The 16,729-nt window shown below is 38.7% G+C and overlaps 1 protein-coding gene across 3 annotated transcripts in view; it reads left to right on the plus strand.

Annotated features, from left to right (window-relative positions):
• The window catches only part of Pcsk5 (proprotein convertase subtilisin/kexin type 5), a 434,973-nt gene that overhangs the window by 165,963 nt on the left and 252,281 nt on the right, over window positions 1–16,729 (plus strand). For all 3 annotated transcript variants that reach the window (XM_059259884.1, XM_059259894.1, XM_059259903.1), the window contains exons 6-7: window positions 3,512–3,600; window positions 7,267–7,439. In XM_059259884.1, coding sequence (XP_059115867.1) covers window positions 3,512–3,600; window positions 7,267–7,439 — 262 coding nt within the window. The remainder of the gene's footprint in view (window positions 1–3,511; window positions 3,601–7,266; window positions 7,440–16,729) is intronic.

Consider the following 16,729-nt stretch of genomic DNA (forward strand, 5'->3'; position numbering starts at 1 on the left):
GCTAAGAGCAAGCCATTTAGCAGAAGTCCAGCTGTGGTGGCACACACCTTTAATCCAATCACATGGCAGGCAGAGTCTCTGTGTATTCAAGGACACAGCCAAGCAGTGACCCGTACCTTTAATCTAAGTATGAACCATAGAGACCTGGAGGTCTGTATAGACAGGCAGTGACAAGGAAGTCATGTGGTTGGGTTTAGAACCAATGAGAAGGCAGAACAGAAAGGCAATAAAAAGACAGGACACAGGAAGAAGTTCTCTCTCTCTCTCTCTCTCTCTCTCTCTCTCTCTCTCTCTCTCTCTCTCTCTCTCTCTCTCTCTCAGGGGAAGGACATCAGCGAGTGGTAAGATAAGGTAGTCTTAGCTCTTGACTCCTGCTCGATCTCTGGGCTTTGAACTCTGCATTTGGCTCTGTGTTTCTTATTTAATAAGGCTGTTTAGAATTACATCAGCTATGGCAGGAAAGGCAGTGAGAATTTTGAACCAGGGCTTCAGAAGAGCTGTTCATAAAACAAGTAGAAGTAATCAGTAGGTAGTTCCAATGATGTTCAGTCAGGCAAAGAACGAAAAATTAGATACTTTTTTGTGTCAAATGAGCAAAGATAAGAGGCTGAAAATTCATACACAAGGCTTTGTACAGATATTTTCTGCATTTTTCATAATGATATTCAACTTTGCTTATGATCTCTCCCTTTTTTCTCTCACTTTCTCTCTGGCACATGCATTGTATGCATACACTGTAGACATACTGGCATGTAGGGTGTGTGTGTGTGTGTGTGTGAGAGAGAGAGAGAGAGAGACAGAGACAGAGACAGAGACAGAGACAGAGACAGACATACTGGCATTTAGGTGTGTGTGTGTGTGTGTGTGTGTGTGAGAGAGAGAGAGAGAGAGAGAGAGAGAGAGAGAGAGAGAGAGAGAGAAGGAGAGAGAGGAGAGAGAGAGAGACATACTGGCATTTAGGTGTGTGTGTGTGTGTGTGAGAGAGAGAGAGAGAGAGAGAGAGAGAGAGAGAGAGAGAGAGAGAGAGAGAAGGAGAGAGAGGAGAGAGAGAGAGACATACTGGCATTTAGGTGTGTGTGTGTGTGTGTGTGAGAGAGAGAGAGAGGGGGGGAGAGAGAGAGAGAGAGAGACATACTGGCATTTAGGTGTGTCTGTGTGTGTCTGTGTGTGTGGGTGTGTATGTGTGTGTGTCTGTGTGTGTGAGAGACATACTGGCATTTAGGTGTGTGTGTCTATGTGTGTGTGCCAGAGGTAGACATTGAGTATCTTCTTCAACATTTTTCCACCTTATTTTTTGAGACATCTCATTGGATGTAGAATGTATGGATTCATCTAGAATGGCTGGCTAGCAAACTCCAGCGGTCTGCATCACAGGCACATGCTGCTGTCATTGACTTTTTTTACATAGTCCCTGGGGATGAGTTCAGGTCTTCATGTTTCACTTTACCAACTGCACCATCTCCACAACCCTATACCAGTATTGTTAAAGACATCTTTTCATGTACTTTAGTTACCTTTTTTTTTTTCAAGTTGTTATCAGTTTCTGTCCACTGCCCTCTTTGGTCAGTAGTTCTACTTCTTGTAACTTATCTTCAGTTGGTAAATGATACATATGCTCAAAATTTTCTGGTCACATCCTTGTTCATATTAGTAAAAATCTGGGTGACAATCTGGGAATAAAACATATATTAAAAGAATTTGTAAGCATATGTGGGTGTACATATAGCCAAATAAGTACATAATCACACATTATTTATACTACCACATGAAGAATAATCCAGTGTATTAGTAGCTACTAATATAGCCAGATTAATATTTGTAGATAAATATAGGTATGACATTACTAAGTGAAAAGAGCAGTATGGAATATCTCTTATAATAAACATACCTCTGTGCCTGTAAGTTGTTTACAGTTGGAGAGACATTAATTATGTCTCATGATAAGTAGGCCATAGCAGATGTAATATAAAATAAAGAACAGTGGAATGGAATTTCAAAGACTGAGAGCTGGTAACTTGGGAGCTGTCTACTCTTTCCACAGATGTCCTTACATCTGAAATGCCTCTAGGTGTTTTCAGCTCTAAAATGAAGGCAGAAATGGGCACCAGACAGGACACTCACACCATAGAGTTGTCAGCTCTCTTCCTGAGCCATGGCAGACATTAGTCCTGTTTTAGTGTTCTTCCTCTGGGCTCAGTGGTGATGGAGCAATTGTCTCAATACTACATTCTAAGCTATGATACACCCTAAGCCATGACTTCTGAACAGTCTGTTCTTTATACTTGAACCTCCTCTGCTGCTCCTGGACAAGGTGATGGAAGGTCTTTCAGCCAGAAGATTTTTTATTGTCATAACATTGTGCACATTTCTGGGCCTTATAAGGACATATTTATTCAAGTATATAATGTATTTTGAGTGTATTCCCTCTGTGTGCCCTCCCTTCCTTCCTTAAGTCCCTTCTATTCGCGTGGCAGATACACATGCTTAGTTTTATGCATCCATATACCATCTAAGATCCACAAATGAAAACATGACATAATTGTCTTTTTGAGGCTAACTTGATTCACTCTGTGTGACAATCTTTGCATCTGTTTTCTTCCAAACAATACCTTTGTTTCAGCCATAAGATATTTCTGATCAAGGAGCATTGTGGGAAAAAAGTAACCAGAAATTCTTTTCCAAAAAAAATTTTTAACCCATACCTTCTTTTCTAATGACTACATTTTTAAGAACTATAAGAAAAGGAACAAATGAACTAAGTCTTGGCATGCCTCAATAATTTACATGCAACTTGTTTAAAGCAATTATTAAGATATTTATCTTTGCAATTCCATACTATATTACACTTTAGATAATAAATTTTCATTAGAATTACTTGATCTGTATTTAAGTGTACAATTTAAAAAGCAGACAATCATAATTATTGAAGAAAAGATCATGTATTTGAGAACAAGTTGAGAGGACACAGGAGAAGTTGGAGGGAAGAGAAGGGAGTAGAAATGGGGAAAATGTAAATATAGTACTCATGAAATTCTCAGAAAACTAAAAAATGAAGTTAAAAAGAGCAAACTTCTATAACCATATTTGTGACATTTCTTGTACCTGAACCAAGTTAGTCTTTATATTTACTCAGTATTAAATAAAATTAAAACTTGAGATGATATTTCTGTAGCCATGTGCTAGGCGTCTAATAGCCACATGTGTCTGGTGGCTGCTTATTAGAGAGCACAAGCAAAACGATCCCCAACAAGTCATATGATTCAGTTTCAGCCTTTAGGGTGATTTTCTACTTAGGACAGCAAGGTATCAAAAATAAATATCTTCAGAATACAACTCAAAATCACATGATGAAGTGCTAAATAATTTGCCACAGACAAGCTGAGTGCGACTTGGGTAGGAAGTTCTTGAAACACCCACAGCTGGATACTTTTCTTCACCACTTTGGCAGTGACGCACGGCACTGGTGAGAACAGAGTATCTTACTTTAGAAACTGTGTCTCTTCTGCTGCAGGCATGGGACCCGTTGTGCTGGAGAAGTGGCAGCCGCGGCAAACAACTCCCACTGCACCGTTGGAATCGCTTTCAACGCCAAGATTGGAGGTATGGGACACTTCCAAGGATATACACAGCAGCCAGGAAGCTCTTGGCTAACTGCTTTTCCGAACCCTTTTCAAGCTAGCGCTGGGCGTATCTATGCATGACAGGGCACAACTGCTGTTGACTACACAGTAACCACGTGGAGGATGATGTTCAGTACAATGATGGACACTTGCCACAGACCCCCAATATGTCACAGATACAGTTTTTCCAAGTAGATGGGCAAAAAAAATTGTTACCTAGTAGTGACCACGAAAATGTTCCATTGATACTAACTCGGAATTGGTGCATGGGGCATGGGGCATGAATAACCGGCAAAAAAAAAAAAAAAAAAAAAAAAAAAAAAAAAAGTGAAACCACAATATCTTTTTGGAAGAAGCATTTTAAGACAGCCAAAACGTGTTTTTGGATATGGTGCTTAAGCTTTTAAAAGGTGCCTTTTAATTGTAACTAAAAATACTAAATGGTAAAATCTCTTCATAGAATCCCATAATGTAGTGATACTGTTCCCATGAGTCCAGAATATACATATGTATGTGTTTGTGGGTAGATAGGTAGATAGATAGAGAGGCAGACAGACAGGTATGCATCATATCTGTGTATTTGTGTGTTCACATGTATATACGCTCACACATACTCAAACTCAGGCACAGGTATGTTTATGATAAAGATCTAGCCAACACGGTATGAAACAAAGTGCTGAAAACGTGGACTTCAACTTTCCCACTTGCGATCATTGTTGTAAGCAACAAATGATTGCCACAGCCACACACAAATGGGAAGACAGTATCCAACCCCAGTGACTTCATCATTAGGCCTGAAGATGTTCCCCCAGGTAGGCTAAAGGGTGTCAGATGACTTCAAACTTCTGCAGCCAAGTGAGTACCTTGTTTCAATGCCCTATTTGCTACCAAATCTTTCATCTAAAATTAAAAAGTGCCATTCCTAACCATGATAAGAGTATGAAAATTTAGAGTGTAATAGTCATCACTCATCCAAGACTTCCAGTGGCTTCCTCAAGCAGACTGTTCCTCTGTATATAGCTTTGCTTTGTCTTATGAATGCTTGTGGTCATTTACCTGCCAGATTGAGCATAGCAAGACACTAACAACAACCAATAAAATGGAACAATTATAACAAAATATTGTAAGAAAGGTTACTTGAAACATGAATTGTTTACTTGTAGAATTTCCCATGTCCTATTGTTGAACCCCAGTTGACCATGGGTAACTGATGTCAGCAGAAACAAAGCCACAGATGGAGGAACAATGGCAAAACTGTCCTTAAAGCAGGTTTCCGAGATCCCCTTGACTGCCAGCAACGTTGGAAAATGTCTGAATGCTTTATTTTCCGTCTTTCACCCTTAATTTCTGAGGTTGACGGTTTGTTGCCCAATAAATAGCTGCACTCAGGAACATCTGTTCTGAGAAGGACAGAGGCTCTTCCTGAGGTGTGATAAGAGTGAAGGAGCCCCCTGTTCCCCCAGAAGGATCAGATCCAAGGCTACCTGGGTACCGCCAACAGTCACCTCTCACATAAGAGCTTATGTCCTCTATGGCTGCCATTGCATTCCCAGCACTCTGGCTGACCCTGAGGGAAGAAGTGAATAAACTCTGAACTCCTTCATAGCTGCTGACCAAGCTTAACCGAAATTCCTTAAAAAGATGAATGTACAGCAATGACTCAAAAATGTCCTAAGTAAGAATATTCTGAAGTAGAATTTGACTCCTCAGACTCAAGGCATAAAGTTCGTAGTGGACCCAGGCAATGGTGGCGCACACCTTTAATCCCAGCACGCGAGAGGCAGAGCCAGGTGGATCTCTGTGAGTTTGAGGCCAGCCTGGTCTACAGAGCGAAATACAGGACAGGTACCAAAACTGCATAAAGAAACCTTGTCTCGAAAAACCAAAAAAAAAAAAAAAAAAAAAAAAAAAAAAGTTTGTAACAGAATAAGAAAAGATGAAGCAACTTCTAATCTTTAAACTGCACTAAATTATGAAATGAAATTCTCTATGTATTTTCAGTCAAAAAGCTCATGACCTTCTAAGAATGATTTAGCAGACACATAACTTGCATGACAGGAAACCCAAGTTCAGGTGTTATACTGATGCTTTCCTGTTCTCACCTGACCCTCTAGTTGCTTAACTGGGAGCAGTTCTAGTATTTAATTTACAGCCTGCTGTGCAGGAAATTGCTTCTAAATACAATGTAACAAGATGAAGTAGTATGTCTGCCTTTGCTCTAAAAGTGTGTGTACTAGCCTAAAATATGCATAGTAATTGAAAAATAGCAATGGCTGTTCAGGACCCAGGACATGCAGAACATTGTCCTAAGTTACTTGCTTCCCTAAATAACACCATAACACAAAATATCAAAAAGATCCCAAAGTGAAAATATTCTATAATAATCCAGAATTGTGTACAATTGTGTGTATTAATTAAAAATATAAAAAGTAAAACTATAGACAAGACCCAAGTTTGATTCCTAACACCCACATGGTGGCTCAATAATGTTATGTAAACTCTACTTCCAGGGGATCTGACACCCTCTTCTGGCCTCCTCTGGTACCAGGCATGCATGTGATGCACAAGGTATACATGCAGGCAAAACACTCACATACCTAAAATAAATAATAAAACTTTTTAAATATAAAACAATGCAAATCTTAGTGATGATATTTAGTGTAAACAAGTTTTTCTTTTACTAAATGATTAAAATTTATATTATTGTTGTAAGTTCCCAAAATACAGAGTAAAAAGGAAAAATTGGCATTTGACATGTAATTTATTTCTCACTATATTAGTGACTATTTTTGAAAAATGGTATTAATGCTGGGTTTCTGACTCATAGGAATGAGCTTAAATGAAGACTAACAACTCAGTGTCGCTAAAACATCTTGAGAGTTATTTGTAGTGTTAAACATATTATCATCCGTTATTTGACTTGTAAATAACTTGGCAACAAAGAAGTGTAGTAAGTTTATGTCAGTCCACTATGATAGGCTATGTGGGAAATGAGACCAAGCCAGCTTGGCAACTTTGCAACTTTTACCAAAGTGCTAAGATTAGAAGATTTCTACATCTATGAGCCCAAGTTATTCAATGGAGAGGAATTTAGGATGGTAGATTGCTTGAGTATCTTTGTCAAATACTCACTTAACAAAGGCAGAAGAGATAGCAAGATTTAGAACCTTGGAAAAAGAATAGAATATTTAAAAAAAAATTTTGAATAAAATTTTGCTCTTTTATACACAATGAAACTTCCTGTCTCCCCAAGACAGGATAGCTTCTACAAACTGTATGGGACCTTTTTGCCAGGAAAATGCTCACTGAAATATTGGTTAAAATGTATTCTTGGGGCTAGGGAGATGGTCAAGAGTGTCTACTGTTCTTACACTGTTCTCAACATCCACATGGTGGCTCACAACTGCTTGTAACTCTAGTTCTTGGGGTCTCAGTGCCCTCTTCTGTACTCTGAGGGTTTCTTACACACACATGTCACACATAAAACCCAGGCAGACATACACATATACATTACAATTGAATAAATAAATAAATATTTTAAGAGATTTTTTAAATGTATTCTTTATTACTCAACATTGTCTACGTGGATTGTTTAGGTGTCATCTAATGGAGATAAGTAACAAGCTTGCTCCTTTCTGCTTCGAAGGTGTGCGAATGCTGGATGGCGATGTCACAGACATGGTAGAAGCGAAGTCTGTCAGCTACAACCCACAGCATGTGCACATCTACAGTGCCAGCTGGGGCCCTGATGATGATGGCAAGACCGTCGATGGGCCAGCTCCTCTCACCCGGCAAGCCTTTGAGAACGGTGTGAGAATGGTAGGTTTCCAAAGCATGTGGGATGAGGACTTCCATATGCAGAGTGTGTGTGCATGCCACCATCCAGGCTAGAGGATTACTGAAGCCCAGGGGCCAAGTGGACACTGGAAAGAAGTCTTGAGCCCTGGCATCATGAGTTGCTTCTGGTCTACAAAGGAACTCAGAGTTAGTCTTTGCTATAACATGAACAGTGTACTTGGATGTTTTGAGCTGCACAGAAGAAACGCATTAATTAATACATAAATGTGACACTTTGAGAAGCAAATTCCTGAGGCTGAGCAATTGAGTAGATAGTCACCATCTCCATTTGGTGTTGATAGAACACGCAGCAAGGACCTCTGGCATCTCCCCTTGGTGTCACTGAGTCTCACTTCTATCCAAAGATGATATTATTTTTCTATGGGCACCAGATCTCCCTAATCAGTTAACTTAGCATTTTCTTTGACGTCACTGAAAGAGTGACTGAACGCTGTCCACAGAAAACTGAGCTCCACAATCTATTGTAGTAGAAGGTTTGTTTCAAATTACAGATCTTAAATTGTCGTAAATTAAATAAAAGTGAAGATGCTAGAATTTATCCTCGTAGAGAGAGGAATGCTCCACCAGAAGTGGGGTCTTTCATTCTCCTACTAATGACTAGAACTTGGAGTTACATGAAGTATATATGTTCTCTGCATGATGTCATTGATCTGACCCTAATCTCCCTTGCCTGTCTTATCTTCCCACTCCATTGCCTTGCAAACATCCTCCACTCTTGTTCATTGTCCATCAACACATTCTGTTTCCCTTGCACTTCCCCCAAGTCCTTCAATCATCTTCTGAAAAGCCACATCTTCCCAGAAGCCTCTCTAAGCGCACACTGGAATTAACTATTTTAGTCTCCTCCTGTGGGCTCACTGTGTTTGATAGTCTTACTGATGCCAGGTAAAGTCCAACCATACTTATATTTTATATCAGAGTTCATTCTAGGCGTATCTTCCTCATGAAAGTGTAAGTCCCAGGAGTGCAGAACATGACCTTTATACATATTTATGGACTTTTACAAAACTAAGGGGATGTATTGAATTCTACTGAGCACTTGGTAAATGTTTGCTGCATCAAATTTAGTTTACTACAAATGATGCTAACCACAATGTTTTCGTGGATTCAGCCTGGATATGGAACAGTGGGGTGCATTCAGTTGATTAGCGTAATGTTTGAGCAGGAATAAAAATCATAGTGAGTCTTGCATAATTTTATGATCCTGGATTAGATTTTTAGCCAAAGCCTGAACTAAGCCATCCCATGACTATTCTGAAATGGATTTGAGGAGGAAAACACACTTGTTTTGTAAGCACTTTCTAGCAAAAAAAAAAAGTTGGGATTGTGAAGACATTTTCTTTTCTAGTTCTATCTATATTCAGTTACTTTTGTATACTTTTAACAGATATATAATAACAGATAGGTAGTAACATGTTGCCTAGAATTTTCTTTTCAAAGTGCCTTAATATCAAATGAGTATACCCTATGTCATTTGCTGATTCATTGCCAAACCTGTTAACTACAAATTACTATTATTGCACGGTATGCCACCAGTTGAATAGCCTTTTGAGTTTAGTTCACATCTTCCAATTAGAAGTGCATTGTACTCATAAAAAAGGGAAAACTGAAATTTCTCAATAATATGAAAATCCTTTATTAGTAACGCACATAACTTTGCAGTTGTACACATACATATAAAGAATGTCCAAGCTTCATAGCCTCATGGTTATACTCATACATATAAAGAATGTCCAAACTTAATAGGTAGGTTTGCTAACTGACTAGTGGGCATATGGGTAATAAGGTGCCAAGAAAACGTTTGTAAATTTATTTTTACTGGAGAGTCTGTAGCTCAGCAGAAACTATAATCTTAATTCATAAAGCAGATAAAATATCACTTTGATTGTAAAAGTGTTTCCTTTTTAAAATTAGGTTCCAAAACAGATCATGTGAGAAACAGTTCGAACACAGTACTATTTAGAAATAAATGATGTAGAAAAATTAAGCTCATTTTAAATGCAAAAAAAAAAAACCCTTTTTATTTTGGTAAGTCATATGCAAAAAGTATATAAGGAAGAAGTTAATAATAGATTTCCCCACCCAAGTAGTCAGTTGTTGTTAAGTACAGCTACAACATCTTTTCATACCCTTAACCACATTAACCTGCCAACTGGGAATCACATTGAATCTCTGGGTAGATCCTATGGGCATCATTCCAGGGCAGCCCATAGAAATAGAGCTCATTGGTTTTATTTGTTTCAAAATTTTAGGAAACTTGCAGTACCCTAATTTAGGGACTGGGATATAGCTCAGAAATCAAGCATGTGCTTAGCATGCATAAAGCCTTAGGTTCAGTATCCATCACCCAAAACTGGAAAGAATAAGGATAACATGATTTATTCAGCATTCCTTTGAAGATCTTCTGGGGATTAATCTGAACAAAAAGGGACTTCAGTTTTAAGATGAACCATTAACTTTTAGAGTTGAAGTAGTAGCGAAAGCAGTAACTTTTAAAAGGGGAGATTTATCTTCTGGTTTGTCGCCCATCTAAATCTGAAATGGCAGCAATAAACCATTGAAATAAGACAAAATTGATTGGATAGTGTTTTCATGTATTCAGTATAGTGAAGCTTTCAAGTTAAGCTAAAGTCAAGTCTAGGATTTCTCATTTACTTCTGACTTTAACTAAATCAAATGCCTTGCTTCCATTTCTTCTTCTAATGTGGCATGATAATGTACTCATTCACAGAGATTTTTATGAGGATTCAGTGAGATAATAATCCACAATAAGGTCATTAATGCACTGTCTGAATAAGAAGTATTTAGAGAAAAGGTGTCTTCTTCAAAAGTACTGTTTATATTTGTCCCTAGCCCCTCATCCTTCTCTCCTAGATCATGTCCACAATGCAGAATTTTCAATGATTCCATCGGGTTACTATTTGGGAAGGATTAGAAACAACATGGCACAGGTCAGCCCAGATTCTCTGAGTTTCATTGAGGTCATTTGTGTTGTTCCTTCTCTGTCTATTCATACTATCAATCCCACTAGCTCAAAAAAGAGGTATCTGCAATTTTACTGTGATTCTCTATCAGTGAGTACACTGGGAGTGTGTGTGTGTGTGTGTGTGTGTGTGTGTGTGTGTGTGTGTTTCAGTTGCTCGTATATCTAATCTCAAATTGTTTGTTTTCCCCTAAGATGTTTCTCTAGCTATGAATATTCCATTCAATATTTCAAGTTGATATTGGGTAGTCTTTATCAAAATAGTGAAAATTTTGACTACTTCTTATGATGAAGCATCAAATGAAACCTAACTTTATCTTCTTTGATGCCCAATAGAAGAACTAAATGAGCCATTTAGCGATTTGAGAACCTAAGGAACAAAGGCAGGCAAAGAAATGCCTTCAGCTAACCATCTAAAAGCTTGTACAGTGACCTTAAGTCATGCTGGCTCGTTGGTGGCCTAGTCACACCTTCCACTTCATGCAGGGATTAGAATGATTTATCCTCACCCCCTTGAAGTTTAGTGAGTCACTACTCCTTAAGTACCATAGATAAAAAGTGAAGAAAACTGCCGGGCGGTGGTGGCGCACGCCTTTAATTCCAGCACTCGGGAGGCAGAGCCAGGCGGATCTCTGTGAGTTCGAGGCCAGCCTGGGCTACCAAGTGAGTTCCAGGAAAGGCCAAAGCTACACAAAGAAACCCTGTCTCGAAAAACCAAAAAAAAAAAAAAAGAAAACTAAGTTTTATATGTAATTCCTAATAGTCCTTACACCCTATCAACAAGGCAAAATACAAGCAGAGAATCCACAAGAATATTTCAACTGAGATGCATGTAGTAGATAAAATACAACTGGTAGCTGGGAAAGGCGGTGCTATTTAGATGGGAAAGGTAGACAGTTCTCTCTGAGGAGGCAGTATCTGCAGATATAAAAGATAAGTCTATCATGAGAAGACCTGGAAGAGGAATGTTCTATGCAAGAGCAGAAAGCACCAAAAACCCTGAAGAGCAAAGGGTTGTAGTTTATTTCTAGGACAGAACAGTACCTCAGGCAGGAGGAAGAGTATGATCAGAAAGCAGTAGAAGGATGGGGTTGGCTAAGACCAGGTCAGAGTACTTTGCTAAGTCAAAGAGAGGGTTTGCACTCCATCCTGTTACAGAAAGACACTGGAGGTTCAAATGGGGCAGAGGTCTTGCAGACATACTATACCATCTGTCAGGTGACTGATGAGGGACAAGAATGGGAGACTGCAATGGTCCAGGACAGCATTAAGACGGTGGCAGCACTGTCCAGAACACAGAGCACTGTCCAGATCAGATAGCAGGGGAGAGAAGGACAAGTATCATGAAATCTATTCACAGGGGAAATAAATACATTTCTCTCAGGGCTTCCAAGTATTGATCATGTCCATTCTTTCTGCTAACTAATCAGAAACATACCAAATATTGAATTTCAAAATGCTCCCCACTTGTTTACTATAAGATAAACATTTGACTCAGTAGGATATAATAGTGCTTTTAAAGACGTTAACAAAATCAGAATTGATTCATTTTATAGCCTCTTTAGAATTAATGTGCTAAAACTGTACCAGAGAAACTGTATTAAACACACCATATCATAGTTGACAATATCTCTCTCTCTCTCTCTCTCTCTCTCTCTCTCTCTCTCTCTCTCTCTCTCTCTCTCTCTCTCAGGATTGCATTTTATTTGATGTCAAGGAGCTATAAAATTAAGTGTAATTTTTAGAATCGTATAATTTGGGCTGTACTCAATGAATGGAAATGTGATGATGATGAAGTTGATGGGGAGGAAGATGGAGATAAAGACGATGACAATGATGGTGTGAACATTTAATATTTTGGCCGATATGTTCACTGCTGTCATTCATCCAAGCCCAAAATAGGCCCTTAGTTTTTAATCTATACAGTAATCTTGTGAGATGGACACTATTCCCCAAATCTTACAAGTAGAGAAAATTAATCTATCATAGCTATCAAAATCAGAACAGAGTCCTCAAAGCACCCTAATAAGTTCAGCTCAGTGTTCCCTTCTGTCTTCTTTGACACATATGACTCTTCCTGAATCATGCTTTGCTGTTTCAACTCTGTTATCAAATACACATTCATACAGTTAGTTCTCCTAACTTAGAAAGAATAAGTGAGGCTGGAGAGATGACTTAGTGGTTAAGAGCATAGACTGCTCTTCTAGAGGACCCGGGTTCAATTCCCAGCACCCACATGGCAGCTCACAACCATCTGTAACTCCAGTTCCAGGGGGTCCAGTGTCTTCTTTTGGCCTCCATGGATAACAGGCCATGTAAGTGGTCCATAGACATACATGCTGTCTGAAATGCGCACACATAAAAATAAAATTAAAAAAAAGAATAGATGATGAATCTCTCTCTTCTTACCATGTATCCCCTTCATTTTCCTGCCTACATTTCTCTTTCCCGTTCAGATTGGAATTCTTTGTGGCCTTTCCAGGTTGGAATTCTTTGTGGCCTTTCTCGTATTGCCATCTGCCAGGTCCTGCTCTCCAATCTCTTGGAGCCATTGCATCAGACCTCTACCCCAGCAACACATTGAGGCTTCTTTGTCTCATTGACCTCCACACACAGAGACCTCCAAGCTCTCATTTAACTTGTTGTAACAGGGCACCCGCCTGCTCTTCCTGTCTACCCCAACCCCAAGACCCCTTTAAAGCTCTATGGTGTTGTACTTGTTCTTCTTATGATCATCTCCTCTGTAAAGGTCCAGAGTCTGACTACGTCCTCTATTGTACACCAAATGCTCAGAACAGGACTGACACTCAGTGGGGATTTAGTGAAGAAAAAATGAATGGTTGAGGGACATATGAGTGAATTCCATGTCATTTTGCTGTGTCTATTCAAAAACCACATTTGCATTGCTCTGACCATATATAATGAACCTGAACTGTTAAACATGCTGATAAACCATGGTGGTTAAAGTACCCAGTGTCTGAATGCAGGCTCTCCAATTTGAAAATGTAGGTTATAACACTTTCTTTCCTCATTCAGGTTGAAGCTAACCTGTAGGATCATCTGTTTGTTCATCCAGTCAGTGGAGCTAAATGCTAGCAGTTCCCTTAGAAGCTCATATTTTAATGCCTGTAAAATGCACTGCATAGTTCCTGACCCAATACAAAGATTTTGAATGTTACAAGTCTCAATCAGATTCACACTTGAAATGAGCAAGGCACTAAAGATGAACTGCTGACTGATCATGTAAAATACCATGAGAGTCTGCATGGTCCCACATGCCTGGGTTTAATCAATTTGCAATTGCTGAATGATCCCATGGAAATCTTCAGATAACTATTAATGTATGGTTGGTATTAGCAGAAGAAAATACTAAGAGCATATTTGCTTCATAAAATCAAAACACAATAAGATAGGAATCAATAAGTTTTTGTTTTGGTTTTTTTCTGCCAAGTACATGAGAATTACCATTTTTTATGGTTTCTTTGGTGACTTGAAAATACATTAAAGGGTTTGAGTTGTCTCAAAGTAAAGATATGTACTTAACTTTATCTCATCAAGGTTTTCAGTTTAACTATATATAAGCTTTTCTTTTCTCTCTGCCACTTTGTTCTCCCTCCCTCCTTTATTCCTTCCCTCCCAACTTCCTATGGAGTCTTACTATGTATCCCAGGTTAGACTATGTACCCCAAGCTAACCTCAAGCTAAGTCATCCTCATTCAGCTTCACAAGTGCTGGCCTTATAAGCATGTACCACCACACACAACAAAAATCTCATCACAATTAAAAAAATGCTTTGAAATATAATTTCATTCCAGTTTCTATAGAACTATTCTCTTAAAATTAAGCTACATTTGTTAGATCTTTGCAGTCATAACCTTAGGACTAGAAATGACTTGCTTAATTCAACTCCTACCACTAAAGTATCTTCTTATATGATGATAGTCTTTGATTCCCTTGTTTTCCTTCCTAAAACCCATGGCTTCAGCCTATTCATCTATTAAGCAATTCCCTAGTACTGTTTGCTCAAAGTCTGTGACTGCTTGCTCATCCTCACCATTAGAACATTTTTTACACAGACTTCTCAAACCAAAATGCTTCTGAAACCTCCCATCCAAAGCTTTGGCTTTGGCTTTCAATTCTGCATTGATACTACAATTTAAGACGTAGTTCTATATGTATATATTATCTTCTTTTCCCTTTAAACTTAATCACAGCTTCCCATGACTGGTATCTTGGGCTTTTAGCAGGGCACACGGGGTCTCTCCCATTTTTTACAGGGCTTTCAGAATAAGACTTTACATGTCATCTTTTAAAAGACCAGTATAAAAATCACCCTGTCACCATTTGCCCTTGCATGGCTTTGAGTCAGATCCTTGGCAAATAGTATCGAAGGAGACATTTGTGGCTTCATCTTTTTAGCTGATCCTGAATAGGAAAATGATTTCATAAAGTAAGTGACACCACAGACAATTTTCATATATCGGTGACACTGAGCTGGGTGGCAGAATGAGAGGTTGACTGCACAGAGTTTTCTCTGATGGACGCTGTTTATCTGTGCGTTCCACTGTGCTCAGCGCTTTGCTAGGTGGCATGGAAGGATGAATAGCACTTAGCTCTTGTCTTAGGGACAGTCTCTCTGTAATGATGAGGGACTGTCTAAATAAAGTGTGAGCCAACTCTCAAAGGACAGAAAACACAGCACACAGTAACAAAACCTACCTGCCTTCAAGCCATCTTGTCCACTTTGGTTTATTAAAGTTTAATAAGAGTTGTGTGATTGGTATGGTTGGTACTTATCAGCAGATGTCTGACACATTGACAGCATTTCCTGACAAGTGTACTCAATTATGTTCTCTAGAAAAAGAGCAGGAAATTGAAATGGAATCTTTTCTGTATTCAGGAAGGCTTATATTATGGTTGCCTTGTCGTTTTACTCAAAAAAAGCTTACTTAAATACCCACTATATGCTTAGCATTGGTTTGGCATTTGCCTCTGCACCCCACCCTTGGAGAACTCATGTAATGCACTGTGAATAGTTGAGGACCACATTTTACAGAATTCTTTAGAGCTGAGGAGATGGCTCAGCATTAAAAGCACTTCCACGGGACCAGAGTTCAAATCTCAGCATCCCTGTCAGGAAGCTGAGGCTCACAACTAACTGTAACTGCAGCTCTAGTTAATCCAGTGCCTTCCTCTGGCTTCTGTGAGTACACATACACACACGCATACACACAAACACACACACACTAATAATAAAAATAAGTAAATATTATTTTTTAAGTCATGAGCTTATCTGTCACTTTATAAGTAAATTTTCAAGTCCAGGCCAACTTTCTTTGAGGGTTTTTGTTTGGAAAGGTCATTAGAGCCTTCAGTGAATTCCAAACAGAGCCAATGTTGAGGACAAGGAATGAGAGTCTGGGAACTCAAAATCTTTGTTTGTCAGCTTCCTGTTGGAACTGTACCCCTAATTCCATCTTCACACTACTGTGTCCAGGGGTCCAGATTTTAGTGACTGTTTCTTCTCAGAAATCAACCCATTTTCCAGACGGGTAGATATGTAGAGTGTTTGGTGAAAGCACAAGGTTCATCACCAACCACTCGTTGTCTGTTGAAAATGCAAAAGTCACACATGCAGTTTTTAAAGCCCTTCAGTTAAAAGCATGTGTTCACCAAGAGGAGAGAGAAGAGGCATAATGCATGTATCTAATAAAAGCAACGATGGGAATCATAATAAAATTAACTGATTCCACCAGAGAGGGATAGATTTTTTTCTTTGATAGACATCCAGCTGTAGTGGGATTGATAACAGTTTGCATTTAATAAACGACAGCTTGCTTCTCCATTACTTGTTGAATGTTGTAAAGCTGTCACATGATCTATGGATAGGCAAACACAGAGGAAAGAGGTTATTTAAATTTGGTTTGACTTAATGAGAATTTACTCTAACTGGACCTGTTTTTAAAATCTTGCCTCTGGATTTATCTATACCTATGTGGAACTTTGTATATTTATAAAAACTGAGTGACTTGTCAAACATACTCAATTTAATGCCATCCATTTGTTAGACAAAAGTCTGTCTTTCATAAATACATGTGTGGCTTTAAGTTCTGTAATTATCACACCATTGCCTGAGGCATAAGTATCAAATTTTGATTAATATATTTATGAATTTTTTCTATACATTTGAAAGGGAAGGAGCACAAATCTACAGTAACCTTATCTGTGTAAAATTTTCAAATATTCATTGCTATGTCATTTATAGTTT

Source organism: Peromyscus eremicus, chromosome 1, assembly GCF_949786415.1.
Source record: "Peromyscus eremicus chromosome 1, PerEre_H2_v1, whole genome shotgun sequence".
NCBI lineage: Eukaryota > Metazoa > Chordata > Mammalia > Rodentia > Cricetidae > Peromyscus > Peromyscus eremicus.